This window comes from Pygoscelis adeliae, unplaced genomic scaffold, assembly GCF_000699105.1.
Source record: "Pygoscelis adeliae isolate BGI_AS28 unplaced genomic scaffold, ASM69910v1 Scaffold16, whole genome shotgun sequence".
NCBI lineage: Eukaryota > Metazoa > Chordata > Aves > Sphenisciformes > Spheniscidae > Pygoscelis > Pygoscelis adeliae.
In genome coordinates, this window is record NW_008825162.1 from 798,751 (window position 1) to 819,421 (window position 20,671).

Consider the following 20,671-nt stretch of genomic DNA (forward strand, 5'->3'; position numbering starts at 1 on the left):
TGACAAACACAAATTCAAACTTTAAATTCATTAATAAAGGTGACAGAACTCACACACACACATTCCTATCAATTCTTTTTTTATAAGTCCACAGATATATCTTTATAATATCCATTGCTCATGCAAAAGGCAGAGAATTAGGCAGATGATAGGCACATATTGCATCCTTCTACTCTCACAGGAAACAGGACCTTTGTGTGGTTTTCTCAAGAACAAACCATGGAACACCCTCAAGAAAACAGCATTCACAATAAACACAGACAACAGCACAGCAAGAACTATAAATTTTGAGAACACAAAAAACCAACATCAACCTAAGACAAGACTTTTAAAATGTTATGTACCTACTACATATGCCAGATACACATACTTCCTATGATTTGGATGGATTCTAGTGGCACACATATCCTAATCTGGAGCACATAACTACTCTCCAATTAAGGATAAAAGGATTAAGTCCAAAGGCACTATTTTAAATTTTTCTTTTACCACAAAGTTGTGAGGTGTTCTGAAGTCCAAGATGGGCTTGAAGCCCCCTGACTTTTTCAGGATCAGGAAGTACCTTCACTAAAATCCTTTCCTTGTTCCTCTTGTAGTGCAGGCTTTATAAATCTGCATTTAGAAGGGAAAAAAAATCTGGTTCAGAAGAGCAGAAAGACTTTTAAGTATGCCATATCACTTCAGTCTGTGCCTTGAGCGCCTTGGACTAACTACAGTATTGCCTCAAAGCAACTCCAGTAAAAAGGCTGAAGGGGCCAGTGCCTGGAAAAAAAAGAAATAATACACAAATATACTAATATACTGAAAATGTGTATCTTCTTACTTCCAAAGCTGCTTCAACAAGTATATACATACAATGCAGATCTTTCAGTTGTATTCAGTTCTTCACTAGCATATTCCTTCATAATGATCACTTTTTGTTTTTTGAAAAACAATCCCACGTTTTTTCCTCCCCCCAAAGCATGTTTAGTTAATCTATTCTTTCTGCATTTCATATGACACTTCCATTACCAACAGTGTTTTCAGAGGAACCCAGAAATTTCTTGTAACACCTAATTGTGGGATTTTTCATTTTAATGTTATGATTTTTTATAGCAACTGAAGCATCAAACACCTTCACAATCTGATTGCACTGGTATTGCAAACCCCCCCAAAATTGTTGAAATTCTGTGCATTGAACCAAAAATCCTAAATTTGTGCAGTTTTGAGAAACTCCAAAGATTCTACAAACACTACAAACTGTATCAACTTATTTACTGGTTTAATTTTACAACTGCAATTTCAAAGACAGTCAGTGAACAAAAATATTTAGAACAGACTATCGTTGCTTTATCAACAATAAGACAGACCAAAAAACTGAAAAAAATTGATTTATAAGAATTTTTATGCACTGAAAAGGTAATGATTAAAAGTTTGAAATTTAATAACTTTTAGAACAACTTGAATTCAGAAGCATGACAGTCAAAACTGAGTTTTGAAAAATAAAGTTTAATTCCACAGAAAGCTTTGGAGTGCAATTAATTGCAAATCAAAGCTGCTTTTTTCTTAATAATGAAAATTTGTAGTAACTCAAAAAATGAACCACAGTTGAGTTTTAAAGAGCTATCCCCTACATCAAAACAGACATTCATCCCTTAGCTTATCTGTTGTTTTGTTTTCAGAGTTTCCAGATAAACTTTTAGTGAAATGTCAACTGCCAGTGCAGGGAGTGAGTTCTGAGATAAGCCTGCAGGTACTGTAATTAACACAAGAAGAAGAAAACTTGCACAGTAAAAATGGAAATCTCTGAAAAACTGCTGTGACCTGACAGAAAGAGTGGGAATTAAGAGATCAAGGTGCCGTGAGCTCTTCCACGCCCCTCACTTCCTCTCCCATTAGACATTGTCCATGCAGAATTTGCCAGTTTTGGTCATAAAGGTAGTTGCACAGCTAACTTCCACCTATAAAGCAGAATGAATGTATATTGCTTTTGGTTTTGTTCCTTTTGAAGTCACCACTTTTGCCAGAATGATTTTTAACTGAGTTTCAGGATTCGGATGCCTGAGTTTCCCTGTGTCAGCCAAGCATTTCATTGCCTTTGCAACAGCTCTTCCATCATGAAAATCAAGAGGGAGAACGCTTTTTAAATACCCATTCAATTTAGTCAAAATGACCTTGAGTTTACTACAAACAGAACATGTTCATGGCAGTTACAGGTCACCCGAAATCTAGTAAATTGATCAGGCAACTGAACACTGAGATTAACACTTTAAAGTATTTTTTAAAAAAATCATTAGGCTGTATTCAGTCTCAGCAGCCAGGGTATTGGAAACTAAAAGTGCAGCTCTTCACATATAATTTCAAAGGGTTGTCTAATTTTTTTAATTACTTGCACTACTGTGCTGAGAATACAAGTGCTTAATTAAGTGTTGTTTCTTAAGAGAAGAAAAGAGTCTTAACACTTGACTGAATGACCATTCATCCTGTCCACCTCACTTAAAGTTACTAATACAGAGGTTTCACTTTAACAAAAGCATAACAAGGTTGTGCATATTGCTATCACTATTTCATCCAATAAAAAGCTAAAACTGTTTGCTTGGATTTGGTTTTGTTTCCCCCCCTCCCCAGGGAACAAGTGTGCATATTAACAGTGTACGAACGGCTACAGATATTTTTAGCTTCATTTTAAATGTTACTGTATTCTTTCTTGTTTTCTTTAAACATTTTGCCCCCCATTGACAATTGAAAATACCTGTCTTTCAACTGTCTTTTTTTTTTTAAACTGTTTCAGTATATAACTAGAAATACATATGCCTTAGAATTCATGCAAGCATAAAAGGTAGTTGAAATGTATATTATTAAAATGTCAAATGCTGTCAGAGCATCCTCGCCTTGTAACTACATTGGACAACTGTTTAGATTGATCGTACCAACATGGGCAACACAGGTCAAAAAAAATCCCCCAAACCCACCACCAAAGTTAAAGTTGCCAAATGAGAACATTAAAACATTACCAATCCAGTCACCTTCTAAGCTCAGAAAGATACAGTTTCTTTGGTATGAAGCTTTAATCAATTGCTTCACATCATCAGGACAGCTTTGCCTTTTGGTATATCACGCCAACAAAGTTTCCTTCTCGGGTAAGTTATCCTTGCTGTCATCTTCCAACCAAATACAGTAACACACACACTACTCTGCCAAGAATTTTTGACCTTTGTACATTATTTATCATCACACATTAAACTTAATAACATAGCACTATAATGTAGAAATGAAAGCTGTGTTGAGAAAGCAGTGGGTACACCTGCCAAGTGAATTTTTGAAAAGATAACCAACTTGCAAAATCTTGAAGGTAAATCAGAATTTTCTTTCTCAAAAAAGATCACAAATTTTGGACCTAACAGGATGAACACAACTTATGTCAAAACTTCATTAATTACAACCTTATGCCAAAACCTACTCATAGATATTGAAGTAAGGACAATATTCCAGATTATTTTGTATCCTCTATTGGGAAAAATGAATCTTTCTTTTATAAGGTGGATGTCATTAAACTCCTTGGTGCTTTGACAGATCTTTGAAGGAATCCTTTATTACAGTGTATCCTACTCAGAATTAATCCCCTGGGCAACCTGAATATTTCAACTAGTGGAAAATGTGTCTGCTAAGCTATTAAACTAGCCTGACAAGAAGGATATCATACCATTCCTCTACAATTAGCTGACAAAAATAATTTGTGGGCAAGTTATAAGTATTGTTGGTTTAACACTGAAAATAATCCTAAATCAATGATTTTTAAAAATCTTTCAGTATCATAGTTATCTTCAGTTCAGATGGGATGCCTTACACCATGCTTGTAGTGTGCAATGGAGCTCAGTAAAGGGAAAAAAAAGCATGATTGATATTGTTAGGTCTCATTTACTCCTAGGTTCACCATGTCGTGTCAAACAATACTACTACAAAGTCCAAGTTGGTACAGACAGCCAATTCAGTTATTTGGTCATGTATTACATTCCCCTGCAATGCCGTCTCCAGGAAACACTGTAGATAGAAATAGCTAGGAAATCTTGCCACTCACACTGTCGACATACCCTTCATCAACAGCCGTCAGATTAAACTGGATGGCAAGAGGTTCAAATCCACATCCCCCCCCAGGTCCAGTGAGTGCCAGTCTTCTGCCATTTGGGAAGTATGACCTCTGGCAGGCTATTCCCAAGAAGCAATGATTATATCACAGGACAGGGCTCTCACAGAAGTATGATACAGTATCCAGTTTATCAGCACACTCATATCAGCTTTGTCTCCATGTCACACTGTAATAATTGTTAATTTCAGAATAAGACAAAAGTAGTTCCATATCTAGTTGGATATTATCCTGTGAAAGCTTTGTTTTTCAGCTGGAAGTAACAATTTCTTAAAAAAGCATGCAACTTAATTATCAGTTAAACGGGGTTTAGTGTAATTAAATACAACATAAATTCAGTACTCAAAAGCCCGATCATAAGACCACTTAGTTGTTCTAAGGTGGCAGAGTCACAGTAAGATTTAAAATACTCTACATACCTATTTCATTGAAATTAACACATTAATTTTTTTATAAAACTATGGATTCATAAAAAGATGGCAACAGAGCACTACAGAGAAGAGATGCATAGGTGGGGGGGCAAAAGATACCAAATATAATAAAAGTGGTACCTACTTAGAAACAGTTTGAAAGATACCTCTCAACTACACAACGATCTGGAGCTACTTCGTACTAGTACAATGACTACTGAAAGTTAGATTTTTTTTTTCCCCCCTCTTTTCTTTTTTTACCATGTAATCAAGTTGTACTGGCTCTCCTGTACAGTCTGATCAGTTTTCACTACTGACTACAACTTTCACAAGCAGTGAAGAGAACACTAAAATGTTTTACTAAAAAACATCAAAAAGGAAGGCTGGATGAGAGAGGCAAAAGGATACTACGAACTACTTTCCTGTTGAAAAGTAGGTTAGATTTCAAATTCACAGTATCAACTCAGTAAAATAAGAAAAAAATAGGAAAATTATTGAGTAATTAATCAGATTAAAAAACCATTATCTTATGAGCTTCCCATCAGTAGCGTTCCTCTAAATTTATAGGTGATATGAACAAAACTTTTGTAAGAATAATCAATTTACAATACAGCTATTTTTAAAAATCTTGACACGGAAACGTGGAACTACAAAAAGCTAAATATTCAGCCAATTAAACAAAAGTAACACCTTGCCAGTTACATTGACTTAATTTCTATCCCACATAATGGTATACTAGAACACAATAACAGAAAGAAATCTAGAGATTTCATGCTACAGACATGAACAATAAAGACTGTTATGAACAGAAGATAACCAAATAATAAAGTTTTGATGAGAACCAGTATTTTCAATCTGCTGATGCCTCAAAATTTGAAATGAAAAATCAGTTTCTGTCTTAGAAGCTTCAAACTCTGGAGTTTAAGCACAACAATACTTAATGATAAATCAAGTTGAATTTAAGATTCTACTGAAATTAACATTTTACATCTTCACTGATTACCTAGAAAACTCAGATGCAGTCATAATATTCACATACTAGATTTAAGCAAAAGTTAGTGTCTCAGTTTACATACCACTTTTCACAATGGTAATAGTGTTAGTGGAGATTCAGACTATAACCAGAGATAAAGTTAGAAGCCTAGAAAGACTAAGCTCATTTTTATAAGAGAAAATAATTGAACATACAGATATTCAAATGAAAATTTTAACAACAAAGGAAACATGAAGTAGTGTGCACTTAAGCATTGCTTTGAAAGTGTTTCCAAACAGGAAGTCATTACAAAAAAACAGGTTTTCAGGCAGCAATATCAATATTCCTTTGTAATTTTTCTCCTCCCCTTCCCCCTCACATTTTTTCCCTCTTTATACTATCTCCCATAATTCTGATTACACAGTCTTGGGAACATGAACTGCATCCTATATGACTGTATGGTATCTTCACAATACCAGACAAGTTAAAATTAGCAATTATCTACCAATGTTATCTTAGTAAGTTAAGACAAGTTTAGAAAACAGCAGCAAAAGGCTGCTACGATAATATTAATTTTAAAATGAAAAAGCTTGACAAGTATATCTACTTAATGTACAACTAAGAGAAAAAAAAAGCAAATGCCTGAAATGCATAAACACCTAAAAGGGAGAAATTTACTTAGCATACTATGCAAAGAGATAAGTGGAACAGTGGATGCAAGCAAAAGGCATATCAGGGGATGGAAGGGGCAAGGGGGAAATTTCAACAGCTAACCTAAGCAAGGAAAGCAAAAGCATTAAAGCTATCCTCAACTGGCAAAGAAAGTCTACATTATAACTTGCCTCCAGCCAAGTGTTTATATACAATATATACAATCCTCTCCCAGTGAAGATATCTGAGGGGATATTTTGAAAAAGTTAAAAGATTTTAGTTAAATAAATAGCTAGGCACCTCAGTTTTTGACCATTTTGGACAAATTTAAGATAATCTATTAGCACCTATGTAGCACTCCAATAAGCGAATAAAACTCCTATTTAAAAAAAAAATAGTATGTATGTCTACATGACTGCTCTAGAGACAAGCTTATATTAAAACTACATATACACACATATTACATACATTTAACTTTAGAGTACTGAGGACAGCTTCCCCTAAATGCTCATGAGGACCAAATTTTGCTCATTTTTTCAAAGAACCTGATTAGAACTTTTTAACAGTAGCAGTTAGTCTGCTGAATAGTCTGACATCTTCATGAATTAGGTAAGTTTTATTAGCTTGCCACTTGCTAGAACTAGAGAAATTAAATACTAATGTCAGCAAAAACAGCATTCACTACTTTTTAAATGAAACTTGAATCTTCTGTTCTGTAAGCGAAAACCTTGTATTACTTGATTTACACACATAGCAGCTCTCATATCCACACGTCATTCACTTTATTTCGATTAGTTGACTTTTAATGAACATTTAAGTTATTTCAGGTTGGATACTGAATGTTCATGGGGATAGCAGGATGTCAGTTTCAACTGAATGCTCTAGAACTACATATAAATAAAGAAGTAAGCCCTCCTTATGCAATGGGAAGTTGGAATTAAGAGAAAACAGTGTCCTAGTTTGTCTTCTACTTAAATTTTAAATACAATCTAGCATTTGTATATTGTGATTTTTAGGCCTTATAAAAACTAAGGTTCTGCTCACAATGTTAATTGCACCAGCTGTAATTATGTTTAATTAGAATTTTCTACGGCTGCTCTCAAGCATAATTTATTAAGGATTACAATGCTGTAAGAGCACATAGTAAACAGACTACTTTACTTGCTGCAGCTGAATTAGTGGTATGTGAGAAACTTCTATAGTTTTAAAGTGCTGTGTCCTTTTTCAACTAGACATAATAGTATTAGCATAATATGCCAGACTACCTTTTTACCTTTTTTTAATTTTTTTTCTAAATTCTACCTTTATTTTGACTGAAAGTAAAAAAAAAAAAAAGAAATGGCATAGAAAACTACTAGGTAGCGAAAAAACACACATTGCTAAAAGAATCTTAGACACCAAGTAATACGTAAATTATTTACCTTGGTTGCGACGTCAGCTTTATAACCGTCTTGCGTGGCAAAGAATCTTGGGAAGACTGAATATCATCCTACAAGACAACATCTTTGAATTTGCTTTTGAATACACTTAAACATATAATATATCAGCTTTGTCTATTATATGGACTTCATGAAGTACAAAACCATGCTAGCCATACCATAAACAGAAGCCTATTTTAGCACATTACACAGGACGATGAACCACAAAAGTTTATAAAGTACTTCAGACCAACAAAAGAAAAAGGCTCACTTTGACCAATTCATTGAGAAACCTTTGCTTTCATTAAATGTCTCTTACTAGATACCATTATCAAATTGTCATCCCCATGGGGTTTTTTTGCATACAAGACATCATAATCACCAACTTCCTTCGAATTTTGCAAATATTTATCGCATATTTTTATTAACTTTCTCCTGCTATAAATTTACTCTCTGAAACCCTACACTCCTGTATATTTATCACAAGGATTTAGAGTTTAGTATTCTGTCAGATCTCATTGTTACCTTATATTGTACATAAAGAAAATTTTCAAAAAACATAAAAATCATACACCCCTCCAAATTATGTGATATAAACTACTTGAAGAATTGTTTCACAATATTGATAAATTCTTGTTTTTCACTAGTTTCTCTCTTTTCTTAAATACAATATGACCCAGTGCTTACTTCCAGTGAGAAAAGGCAGTGACAAGCCATTGCTGTCACTATTGCGTAGATCTTTAAGAGAACAGCCAAGCTGTTGATGTACTGTTACATTCCTATTGGGTCATATAAAAGGGACAACTATAGACTTTGCAACTGAAGTGCAAAGCTCCCACTTTCTCAGAATACTCCAAAATATCCTCAAAATCATCTTTTTCAAATCCAACTATTGCCACTTATAAGAAAGTTTTCTTTCTGCACTCAAAGAAATAAGACTAATATGTAGGAATGGTGCAAGGGTTGCACAGCTTTACTTTTATAGGTTGGATCTCATCCTATTGGTTGGATCATTCAGGGATCTCTAAGTTTCTTTTATTTTTCAGTGTATTGTCTTCCAAGCGATCTAGTTTTTGTTTGTTTACTAACATAACATCTATAAAACTTACACATTATTTACAAAGTATTCAGTTATCAGCTGAGAAAACCATGATTTTTTTGTGTGTAACTAATAATTATGAATAGAAGAAACACAGTGCATGCAACGTCATTCTGGAATCCTTCCATCATGTCTCATTTCCAACTTCCTTTTTTCTGGCTTCAAGAAGGGCAATTTTCCCCTGGTTGTACCTACTATCTACTGGAATGTTGCTACAGTCTCTTGCTCTGTTCCTTTGACCATGTGTTTTTTCCTTCTTCACCCCTCAAAGACAACAGCCATTTTCAATCTTCAAGTCTTCATCATTTGTTTTTCTCAACTGTCTCGGCATTCATTCCTAATGCCCCTCTCTGAGCACTTCGCTCTGAGCAATTCGTGATGTCAGCTTCCATCAGCCACCAAAATACCATGATGGTATTTCAAAACAAGTGCCTTTGAACTTTCTACTTGCTCAAGGTCTGCAAAAGGTTTTTTGTAAATATCCTGAAGTTCTCCCATTAGCGTTCTACAAGTCCCTCATAAAACCCCTTTTGTCATGGTAACCAAAGTACTGTGGGAATATTAGGATTATGATATGCTGCAGTTACTGTATATCATACAGATAAATCATAGTCTACATCTGTAATCACCTTTTTTGTTTTATATAGATATGATAAATTTATTTAAATAATAACTTTTGTTTTCATTTCTGCTTTCACAATGGTAATAGCGGGTTTGACTTTGTATCCTCCTAAGCAATACACAGTTTATACAGTAATTAGTACTTCTGCAACCCAGTGTTATTAATCCAGACTCATAAAGAACAGGAACAATGAAAATTTAGTAAAAATGTAACATCACAACACCTTCCAATACAATTCAGAGCAGAAATGAAAACTTTATTCCATGAACAACTTCAAAATATTCTTACTGTATGGAGGTGCACATTCATTTTGTTAGCCTTTCCAACCAGAAGAAAAATGACATATTTGTGACACGCATCCACATAGCACACCCCAACAGGCACATATATGCAGCATGCACATATGTATTAGTATCAAAGTCATAAAATGTATAAAGAACTATTTTAACAATTTTTATTTTTTTTTAAATATGTGTGACTGGAAGAGTAATTCAAAGTATGACACATCTGGGACATCTAACCCAGCAGAACATATGTCATGTTAGTTATGTTAGAAGTGTGAGGTAATCATATAATAAAGACTGTCTTAATCCTGCTATGTTTATGCACAAAGAAACTAAAGCATCTCGTTTCCTCTCTATTCCAGGTGTATGGGCTTAGGTGGACTTCCTAAGACTACCTAGCTATCACAGCAGAGAGCTTTTGTTCAGAAAGTGAAGAAACTAAGAATTCTGAAAGGAAACAACATTAGCAAGTGTGTTTCTTCAAGGTGCTCTTCACTGTAAAATGGGTCTTAAAATGCTATGTGGGGATCTGTTGCTGACTTTATCATCGGTAGATTCCTGTTTCAAATAATTTCAGCTGAGGAAAAAAGCACAAGGTCTTGTCCAGACTTGGTCTTGCAAATTCAGCTTAGGCTTATGTTCAGGATGGAAATTTTCCTCTTCCTACATTTGTTAAGTAATAAGCAAAGTCAAACTACACGACTGCATACCATTATATATTCACTTATCACATGCATGTCACTGAAGTTACCAACAAATTTATGCCCACAAGAAAATCAGAACACCTGGTTTTACTATGTGATTCACAAAGTGGAATAAAATAAGCCCATTTACTTCAGATGTGTGGGGTTTTTTTCCAGCATTAACTGCTGAAGTTTTTGCTTTTTACTTTCCAGTATCTTCAATTAATATGAACAGTGATAAGTAGCAGATTTTTGAGCAGGTATTAGCAGCAAATTTCATTCTGACTTTTCCCAGGCCACTCAAACTGTATTGAAAAGACATAGTTCACATTTTATTTTTGGAGCAAATCAAGAAAGATAGCTCACCATCTTCAGGAACGGAGTTGATATGTCATAATTATAAGCACCTTTATCCTTTAGGATAAGAATATGAGCAGAGTCAATTATCACTTTCTTCAAGTTCATTATTGAATGGAAAAGCCTGTTAAAAATTTTAAAGTCTTAGTTAGTTTTCAGTTGGTTTTATTCAATGTGGTAACATCAAAATTTAAAAAGATTAAAGAACTCAAAAATATGAGTTACAGAAAAATAAATGTAATTTTTAATATCAATATAGCATGAAATTAAGAACAGCTAGTTGCAATGGGTGACCAGACTGCAAAATGCAGACATATTCTGAATTTCATTATATTCCTACACCTTGCATACTGAAAATGAGGTACATCTCCACCCCAGTTATGCTACAAAACATACAGCCTCAAAATACCAAGTACTTTTTCAAAATGCTAATCTTAAGAAAGTTTGTGGTTTGTATGTTTGATTTCCAGTATCTATAGTGGAGACAAGCCTGAAACACTGGTCACAAAGTCAAGATTGCCTTTAAGCAGGATTAGAAAAACAATCACCATTATTTCCATTGCTTCAACTGACACAAGGTTTACAAATTCTTAAATACAGAGCGCTGTGTAATTTTACTTGTAAAGTGAAAAAAAACTTTATTTTACTCTCTCATAACCAAGTACATTGCACATGTTTTTACCTTGATTATACCTATGCTTTAATAGATAAAAAATTAACAAATTTATAGAATATAAAAATACTTGTCATCAATGCAGTAGTTTAAACCGAGAAAGAGTATTTTAGAGGCATTTAAAACAACAAATTATTTAATGGACATGCTCTACCATCACCATCTACCATCATCTGCCTCAAATCTACTAGTGCTTAACATCCCAATATGTAACAATTTTCTGAACAAATGCATAATTAAAGCACGTATCTACATATACAGACATACATACATATATATATATCATACACTCCTCTTCAAAAAAATTCCACAAAGTAGCTAGCAGAGTAATTTGTCAATACCAAGAAAGCAACTACCCACCAGATATAATAGGAATAGATGACAACAGACAAATTAAGTAGAAGATTGGCAACATGAAAAGGATTTCCCACATTGATGAAAGGTGTGTTACAGCAGGTGTGGGATTTTCCAAGGAATAAATGATTAAATTAGCATGTCTCTTGATTATTGCTTAGCGCAGGCAGATATAAAATGCACTCCTAATAGTCCTGTTATTAAAGAACTCTTGGTATCGTGTCTACCTAGCTTCTTTTGAGACCTCAGAAATTTTGTTTGGACATCAAATTCTTACTTCAGAGGATAAAAAAAATATTCCATAAATGAAGAGCACGGGTAATCAAATCCACTTCTCTTGTAGAGCACTACTACACTTTTCAGTACTGAGTATGTTGCTAGCTATAGCAAATCTGTACCTCTGAAATAAATACTTCTGTTTTAAAAAAGCAAAGGGAAATTAAGATTTAAGTTTATATATTTATAATAAATTACCTAGTGCCATAATCCACAACTACCCAATCTTTAGATGTTCCTGTAATAGCATCATGATGCTGAAAGAGTCCAAGGTTCCTCCTAGCTTCTGTCAGCAATTTATAGTTATCCACTGAAGGAAATACACTCAACTTCTCAGATTTACTGGACTGTACCAAAGCCAAGGAGTAGAGGATTTCAGCTGCCCTAGAATTGCAGAGAAGAATCAAATATTTATATAGGTTTAAAAAGCAGAAAGCAACACATGTTGTACCTGAAGAATAAACTGATGTTTTTACATCTTTCCTCGTGCCTATTTCCGCGAGTTCTTTAAACTTTAATCTTGTACTTTTTAGCCTGTTTCTAGCTTCCAACAGTTAAAAATCACTGCTGCACTCCATCATCAACTAGTTTTACACCTTGTAAGCTTCCTGCAAGGCTTCAGTGATGGAAAATAGAGCTTTAAAATAAAAATATGCCAGTACAAATTAACAAACCATTTTCACAAATGTGTGAGGTATACAGATCTGATCTTAAAATGATACAGTAAGGATAGACTGCCTTACAGGAGATACACAATTTCCATTTCAAAAAGCAATTTACTAAACAAATAAAATTATCTTAAAGAAATATATTAAACTGTACACTCTATATAATATCTATTTTGCCATTTGTACTTCAAGCAAACTAAATTCTCCTCAAGATTTAGGCAGTTCGTGCACCTGCTCACTATACATTCACCTGAACGGTGAGAACACTGCATTCAAAAACCCTTAGACTGAATGGCATGCAGAGCCCTTCTCTCCTATTTCTTATGCAAATGCCTACCACTAATATATTAACATTAGGTTCTCACTTGCTTTATGAGAATCTAAATTTATTTTACAAAAAAACCCTGTAATTTCCAGTCATTATGAATATTTGACTAACAAAGATGCCTGTAGAAATTCTGGGAAAACATCTTTTAATTTTTTTTCCCATCTCCTTTTCCTAAAATGTTACAGTTCTGTTTTTGTAAGTCTGAAAAGTGTCAGATTCCTTTTCAAACTTTATTTGAGCTTAATGAAGGTTTCTCAAGTGTTTGAAGAAACCAAGGAGATACAGGTTTATGTTATAAAAAGCAAAGAAAGCAAACTAACATACATTCTTGAAACAAATGTAAAACTAACTTCTAAGCATGCAAATAAAAAATAAAAATAGAAAAAAGGAAAATACACTAACTTTTACATTTACCCAAGCTGTCAGTGAGTGCATGTGTTCAAATTTAAACTCGGTACAACAACAAAGTTTAAGATCATTCTCAGCTTGGGTTTTCAGACTGTCCATTGATATTAACTGTTAACATGAAAGAATACCTTTGGATTCAGTTTGGTCTCTTTGTCTTTATGCATCACATAGGTGACAATTATGTAAAAACTGCAAGTAGCATATGTCAAACTAAACTGAAAGGTACACTGTACATATAATGGCTCAATTAATTTTCATATTGTCAATATTTGAGGAACAGGATGAGATTTTGCTCTTACAGGTAAGATAACTGCTCAGAAATGACACACAATCAAGATGTTAAAAGTTGTAACTCTTTTTCTTTATTACTAGTGCACTTAAGCTTAATGGCTGTGATTTTAATGTTGCTCAGTGCAAATTCCTATATCTATGCATTCTTCCTACTTTGTTCTATTAAAGCTTAACTTGAAAGGAAAACAAGTATATTGTAGTTAAAAAGGCACCACGTGCACATTCACCTAATGGATAAACCCTGTCTGAAAGTGGTTTACCTTTTTTAAAAAAAATTTACTTAGCCACTAAACACTGACCCAACTGTAGCTATGAAGAAGAAAACACAAAAAATTTTAGTCCTCAAATACAGGTTAGATTTCCCTCCCCACAATCCACCTCAATTTTTTTTTTTTTTTAAATAGGGAAGTCCATTATTTATAAACAAGGTAGCAACCTTAAAACCAAAGGAAATAACATTAAAATGAAGCTGTACAGTAAATGCATTTTCAGTTCATACTGATTCCAGAACATCATTTTAAATCCATGTTGTCTATAAGGAACACTTGGAACTCTTTTGCCTTTCAGAAAAATAACTGGTTCTGTTTACAGATCCATTCAGTACATCAGTCTCTCAGATGCAGAATTTTCCTTTCAAGTCTCAACATTATTCTAAACATTAGAATGGTTCAATGGTCAAAGATGAAAGATACTCGGAAGTGAAACCACAAGGAACATTATATTAGAGAACACTTCAACTTATAAGTAAGCATCTACCTCTCTCTCTATACAGCTTTTATGGAAAAATATTAAGCCTTGGTTTTCTCACCTCTATTTCAAACTACTGCAGATTACCTAAAGTAGTTACCACAGATTATCCACTTTGTTGTAATTTGTCATGGTATCTCTACCTGATGGGACACTGCAAATAGACCAAAATTTGCTTCACTGATTGCTCAAAGCCTACACTAGGTGACCTTTAGGTCCACTTTATCTGTAACCTAAATAAATAATAAATAATTTTCCCAAGAGTTTCTGAACTCCCAAGATGTGGTCTTGTCTATGCATCTGTACAGTTAGAAGCATCACTGCGGCTCTTGTCCTGCTTCTGAATTACTCCAACAACCTTTTTTTCAGACTCACCACAATTTTTCCCTCATTACATCTGTAAAGAATGAAACCACAGAATGCATTCCTAACTTGCCCCCAACTATGCTGTTGTTCTTTGTATCTTTCCACTATTATGTTAAACAAACTTCTGGTCACTGATTTCATCACCCTTCAAACTACTTTAATTCACCTGTCTCTTATCCATCTCCCACTTAAGATCAAAAAATCAATTAAGTCCCAAATCAGCAATTATGTCAATCTCCATTACCAAAACTGTCATGCACTTTCTTTAATGTACAAACCCAAAACTTTTTTAAAAACAGGAAAAACGCAACCAACCAACTCTTTCCTTGCTTAAATAGCCAGTCATCATAGCAAGTCCTGAGATTGAACACTGTTTCCTGGCTATTAAGTAACAGTGAAGTACTTCTTAATCCTGGTGCTGCTGGAATTTAAAAGCATTCATCCTTGGTAAAAAATACACACACATAGATATTTATCTCCTGTTCATGGTTCACTCCGCCACATATATATACATACATATATACATGCACACTAGATAGTTAGATAGATAGATAGATAGATAGATAGATAGATAGATAGATAGATAGATAGATAGATAGATAGATAGATAGATAGATAGATAGATAGATAGATAGATAGATAGATAGATAGATAGATAGATAGATAGATAGATAGATAGATAGATAGATAGATAGATAGATAGATAGATAGATAGATAGATAGATAGATAGATAGATAGATAGATAGATAGATAGATAGATAGATAGATAGATAGATAGATAGATAGATAGATAGATAGATAGATAGATAGATAGATAGATAGATAGATAGATAGATAGATAGATAGATAGATAGATAGATAGATAGATAGATAGATAGATAGATAGATAGATAGATAGATAGATAGATAGATATGTTAGCTGTTAGCTCAAAAAGAACCATGGAAAATTTAATCACAAGGCTGGGGCAAGGGTGTTATTAATTAAATATGATAATGTATTTCCTCTGACTTTAAAGAAAATCAAAAATAAAAGACAAAACCCTTAATTCTGCTGTTCTTACAGCTAATATGCCACCCTTGAAGATTCTCCAGGTCTCTGAAAGCAAAACTGACAAAAAAACTGGTATTAAACTGACAAGAACACATCTGTACGTTTTGTTCTTACATGTTATTCACAGAGGATAATGAAAGATGAAAAACTTCCCAGGTACATTTTTAGAAACATGCTTTGTTTTTATTCATAAGACTGAATGTTTAGTTTTCTTCCAGAGATTCTTTACCTGTAAGTCTAGCACCTTTTTCAGAAGTTACAGGTAATTGAAATGATGCTTACATGAAGGAATCTTTTAACAGTTTAAAGTTGTAAACACTACAAATAAAGTTGAAAGCAATTCATATGAAGTTTTCTGCAACATAAGTAATAAAAAACAGAAAAATGACAATAAAGTAAAAATTTAAATTTTTTGAGAAAATAGGCTATGATAAAGCTAAAAAATTTAAATCCTTGGTGCATTTTAACAAACAGAAAGGAATTTAGGCAAAAGTATGAAAAACAATTAAGTAGGGAATTCAATTTGTAAGGGCATCATCTGTCCTGTTTTCTATGTATCTTGTCTTTTCCAATAGCAGTATTAAACAAGGCTGTTTTCATTGAAAATCAAAGATTCTTACAATAAACAAGCTAATGAGAACAGAGCTAATTAATATTTATAGTGTCAATAGAGTAAGTAAAAACTAAAATGCTTCTAATAAAATCATATTCCTAGTGATGCTTGATACTCTATTTGTAAACTATTTCTGAATAGTTGTCAAACTTCCTAATTACTGTTAGCCTTACAGATGCCCTTTTTGTAATCTTCTAACATTCTTGGTTTTGTACTTAAGCATAACACTTGTAACATTACAAAGTCCTGATTAAAACACTGCAGAAGTCACTCCTCTGATAACTTCTACTTACCATATTATTTTTACCTTCTTCTGCCAAAGGGATCCTCGCCTTGCTTTTTGTCATTCCTCTCAGCTTTGATCTTATTTTTCTCCTCCTTCCTGACAGTCTTTGGCTTCTTTACCCCCTGCTTTCCCATTTGTGAAACTTTTCTCTTTGCTGGTCAATGCAATGCCTTCAAAGTTACGTTACACTGCCTCTTCCCTAACACTTTTCTATTCTCAGGCCCTTGATCTCACTTCTCCTTACACCTTTCTTAGTCTTTCTATTGCTTTCATTTCTTCTTCACTAGTTTTCTTATTTCCTCAGGTGTCTTACTCTGTATTCTTAGAATGCAGAGAAAAGACTAGAAAAAGCCACTTTCATTACAAGAAAAACATACTACAGATCACAGAGTAGCTGTGTCCCAAGTTTGCAAAGCCTCCATTTTACCAAAGTAAAAACTTCACTTCTTGGAAGAAGCAAAACAAATTCTGCTAGATACTGAGGTTTCTCTCCCGAAAGGTACTTGTATCTGCCTCCAAAACGCTACTTGCCATGTGTGCAAAGCACTACTTTCCACACCTCTTTTGCTCCCTCCACTACTGCAGCAGCCATTACAACACCAAAAAAAAAAAAAATTGTAAGAAGTCCTTAAGCAAGCCTTTCTCAGCATCACAGAAGTTCTTCTCTAGCACAAAAAGGTCTAAACAGCATATAGAAGCACTACAATAAGTGCATTTTAAAGGGTCCTTCCAGAAGACAAAAAGTGTCCTTTGACTAAGGATCCTTGAAAGAATAATCTTTTCAAAACAGAGTTTCCAAGTTTTGGAAATAGATAGTCCAAGGTTTACATCATATGCATCTGTCCCAGATTTCTTTCTGGAGCCTTAAAATACAGTTAAATTGTTTTAGAATGCGTCTTATCTACAGCTGCTACAAGGGAGAACCACTTAAATACTCCGTTACCAAAATTCAGCAATAATTTTTTCTTTAAAGAAGATGCAAACACTTTTCAGCAGAGCAGTACCTTACAAATCTGAGACCACTTGGCACACAATATTCCTGACTACTTCTCAACTGCCTCTAACAACCCTTGTAAAATTCACACCTTTGTATTTCTCTCTAAAGGAGTTCACAGTATAGCCATAATGATAGATTGATCTGACAGCTACCCAAATTTGATACAGAAATAAAAAGCATACTACCTGCTATTTTTCATGGAATCGAGACTTGCTGATCACTTGAATAGTATTTTAGAACAACTTATTTGTTTGGGCGGAAAAACTATCATTGTATTTCTGTGACTTTAGTAAAAAAACAGATACACCGACTAATATTGTAAAAAGAACTACATTTGGGGGCCATTTAGGCTATCCTTATTGTAAGTAAACTTAAACTGTGCATTTCAAAATCACTTTTCCATCTGTCCAACAGATTTTGAGTACTTAGACATTCATCTCTTCCATGTGCCAAGGCATATGTTATGAATTTACTGGATGGCAGTATTTACCGTAAGTAGGATTCCAGGAGTCTATCCAGTCGTTTATAGAAGGGTCGTGATGTAAAGTATCCACTCCAGTAATGATGATCTCTGTCTGCATAGGTGAAGAAGTCTCCACTTAAAACAGGGAAAAATGAATTGCTGCCTTTTTCACCCAAACTGCTTTCTTTCCGCAGAGCTTCAAAGTAATCTGATAGAGTTCCAAACTGGGCCTGAATGAAAATTAAAATTACTGTAACATAGCATAATTTTCTTTATTTAGACATATGAAGAGAATGAATATGCTTGGTTTCATATACGTTTCAGAACTATGGCAGTTTTCCAGCAGAATTATAGCAGAGATCCTATCCTAAAGAGCTTTAAAGTTTCCCTGCACACCTTTCAGACGAACTGAACAGCTCTTCCAAAAGCATTTCAACTTCAAATCAACTCAGTACAAGACAGACACGGACCTGTTGGAGCAGGTCCAGAAGAGGGCCACCAAAATGATCAGGGGATGGAACACCTCTCCTCTGAAGAAAGGCTGAGAGAGTTGGGGTTGTTTAGCCTAGAGAAGAGAAGGCTTTGGGGAGACCTCACTGCGGCCTTTCAGTACTTAAAGGGGGCTTATAAGAAAGAGGGGAACAGGCTTTTTAGCAGGGCCTGTAGCAATAGGACAAGGGGCAATGGTTTTAAACTAAAAGAGGGTAGAGTCAGACTAGATAGAAGGAAGAAATTTTTTACACTGAGGGTGGTGAAACACTGGCACACGCTGCCCAGAGAGGTGGTGGATGCCCCATCCCTGGAAACATTCAAGGTCAGGTTGGACGGAGCACTGAGCAACCTGATCTAGTTGAAGATGTCCTTTCTCATTGCGGGGGGGTTGGACTAGATGACCTTTAAAGGTCCCTTCCAACCCAAACTGTTCTATGATTCTATGATTCATGAAATATGAAATACGAAATACTTTTCTTTTTTAAAGTATAAATCGGTATCTAAAATACAAGCTAAATCTCAACAAATAAGCAAAGCATTTTTTCATGTCTTATGAATAAGTCTCTAATACATAAACTAAGTAATATCTCAATATTATGTAAGTAGATGTCTGGACTAAATAAGAAACTTTATGTAATGTAACAAGAGCATAGTTGTCTTAATCCTGCATTTTCAAAATCAACTCTTGTTGCGCTCCAGTTCTCCAACATATGCTTAACCCAAGATGACTGTTGATCAAAAAATTAGCATTTGTTTTCAGAAGCTGTTTTTTTAAAACTATATACAAAGAAATTGTGTTTAGAGCTGTAACATGGGGGAGTACAAAAAATTCATTATCTTCTGGTCATTTTTAAAAATGCTCAGATAAATAAGGCAATAACAGCCCTTTACAGGGCAGGTCAAGAGACAGTACCCTCAAGCTTGAGGACTGAAAAAACAGGGGGGAAATAAAAAAGGGAGAGGGACTGATGTCAATGTTGCCAGCACCGAGAGATGTTGTTAAAGAAGGCATAGAAGGCAAACTGGGTTTTGAATGAGGGTGGAAAAACGATCAATGGAAGTAGGAACAGCACTGAAGACCACCTTACCATAAGTACTCTCATAATAAACTATAATGATAATTCTTCAAATTTAAATTTAGTCACTTTTTTTTTGTTTGGGTTTTATTATTGTTAACAACAAGCATACAAAGTAGCATGCTACAGTTTACAACACAAGAAAACAAGCTTTTAGTAAAAATCTTTTTAAAAAGTAACTTGGAATATAAGGACTTATTATATTGATGAGGGGACTGAGTGCACCCTCAGTAAGTTTGCAGACGACATCAAGTTGGGCGCGAGTGTTGATCTGCTTGAGGGTAGGAAGGCTCTGCAGAGGGACCTGGACAGGCTGGATCGACGGGCCAAGGCCAACTGTATGAGATTCAACAAGGCCAAGTGCCGGGTCCTGCACTTCGGCCACAACAACCCCATGCAGCGCTACAGGCTTGGGGAAGAGTGGCTGGAAAGCTGCCTGGCGGAAAAGGACCTGGGGGTGTTGGTCGACAGCCGGCTGAACACGAGCTGGCAGTGTGCCCAGGCGGCCAAGAAGGCCAATGGCATCCTGGCCTGTATCAGAAATAGTGTGGCCAGCAGGAGCAGGGAAGTGATCGTGCCCCTGTACTCGGCACTGGTGAGGCCGCACCTCGAATACTGTGTTCAGCTTTGGGCCCCTCACTACAAGAAGGACGTTGAGATGTTGGAGCGTGTCCAGAGAAGGGCAACGAGGCTGGTGAGGGGTCTGGAGAACAAGTCTTATGAGGAGCGGCTGAGGGAACTGGGGTTGTTTAGCCTGGAGAAAAGGAGGCTGAGGGGAGACCTCATCGCTCTCTACAACTACCTGAAAGGAGGTTGTAGCGAGGTGGGTGTTGGTCTCTTCTCCCAAGTAACTAGCGATAGGATGAGAGGAAATGGCCTCAAGTTGCGCCTGGGGAGGTTTAGATTGGATGTGAGGAAAAATGTCTTTCCTGAAAGAGTGGTTAAACATTGGAACAGGCTG

The 20,671-nt window shown here is 35.0% G+C and overlaps 1 protein-coding gene across 1 annotated transcript in view; it reads right to left on the minus strand.

Moving 5' to 3' along the window:
* MAN2A1 (mannosidase, alpha, class 2A, member 1) overlaps positions 1 to 20,671 on the minus strand; it is a 156,380-nt gene that overhangs the window by 53,823 nt on the left and 81,886 nt on the right. Inside the window, exons 9-12 of the mRNA XM_009328733.1 lie at positions 18,170 to 18,372; positions 12,122 to 12,307; positions 10,630 to 10,744; positions 7,579 to 7,646 (exon numbers count right to left, since the gene is read on the minus strand). Coding sequence (XP_009327008.1) covers positions 7,579 to 7,646; positions 10,630 to 10,744; positions 12,122 to 12,307; positions 18,170 to 18,372 — 572 coding nt within the window. The remainder of the gene's footprint in view (positions 1 to 7,578; positions 7,647 to 10,629; positions 10,745 to 12,121; positions 12,308 to 18,169; positions 18,373 to 20,671) is intronic.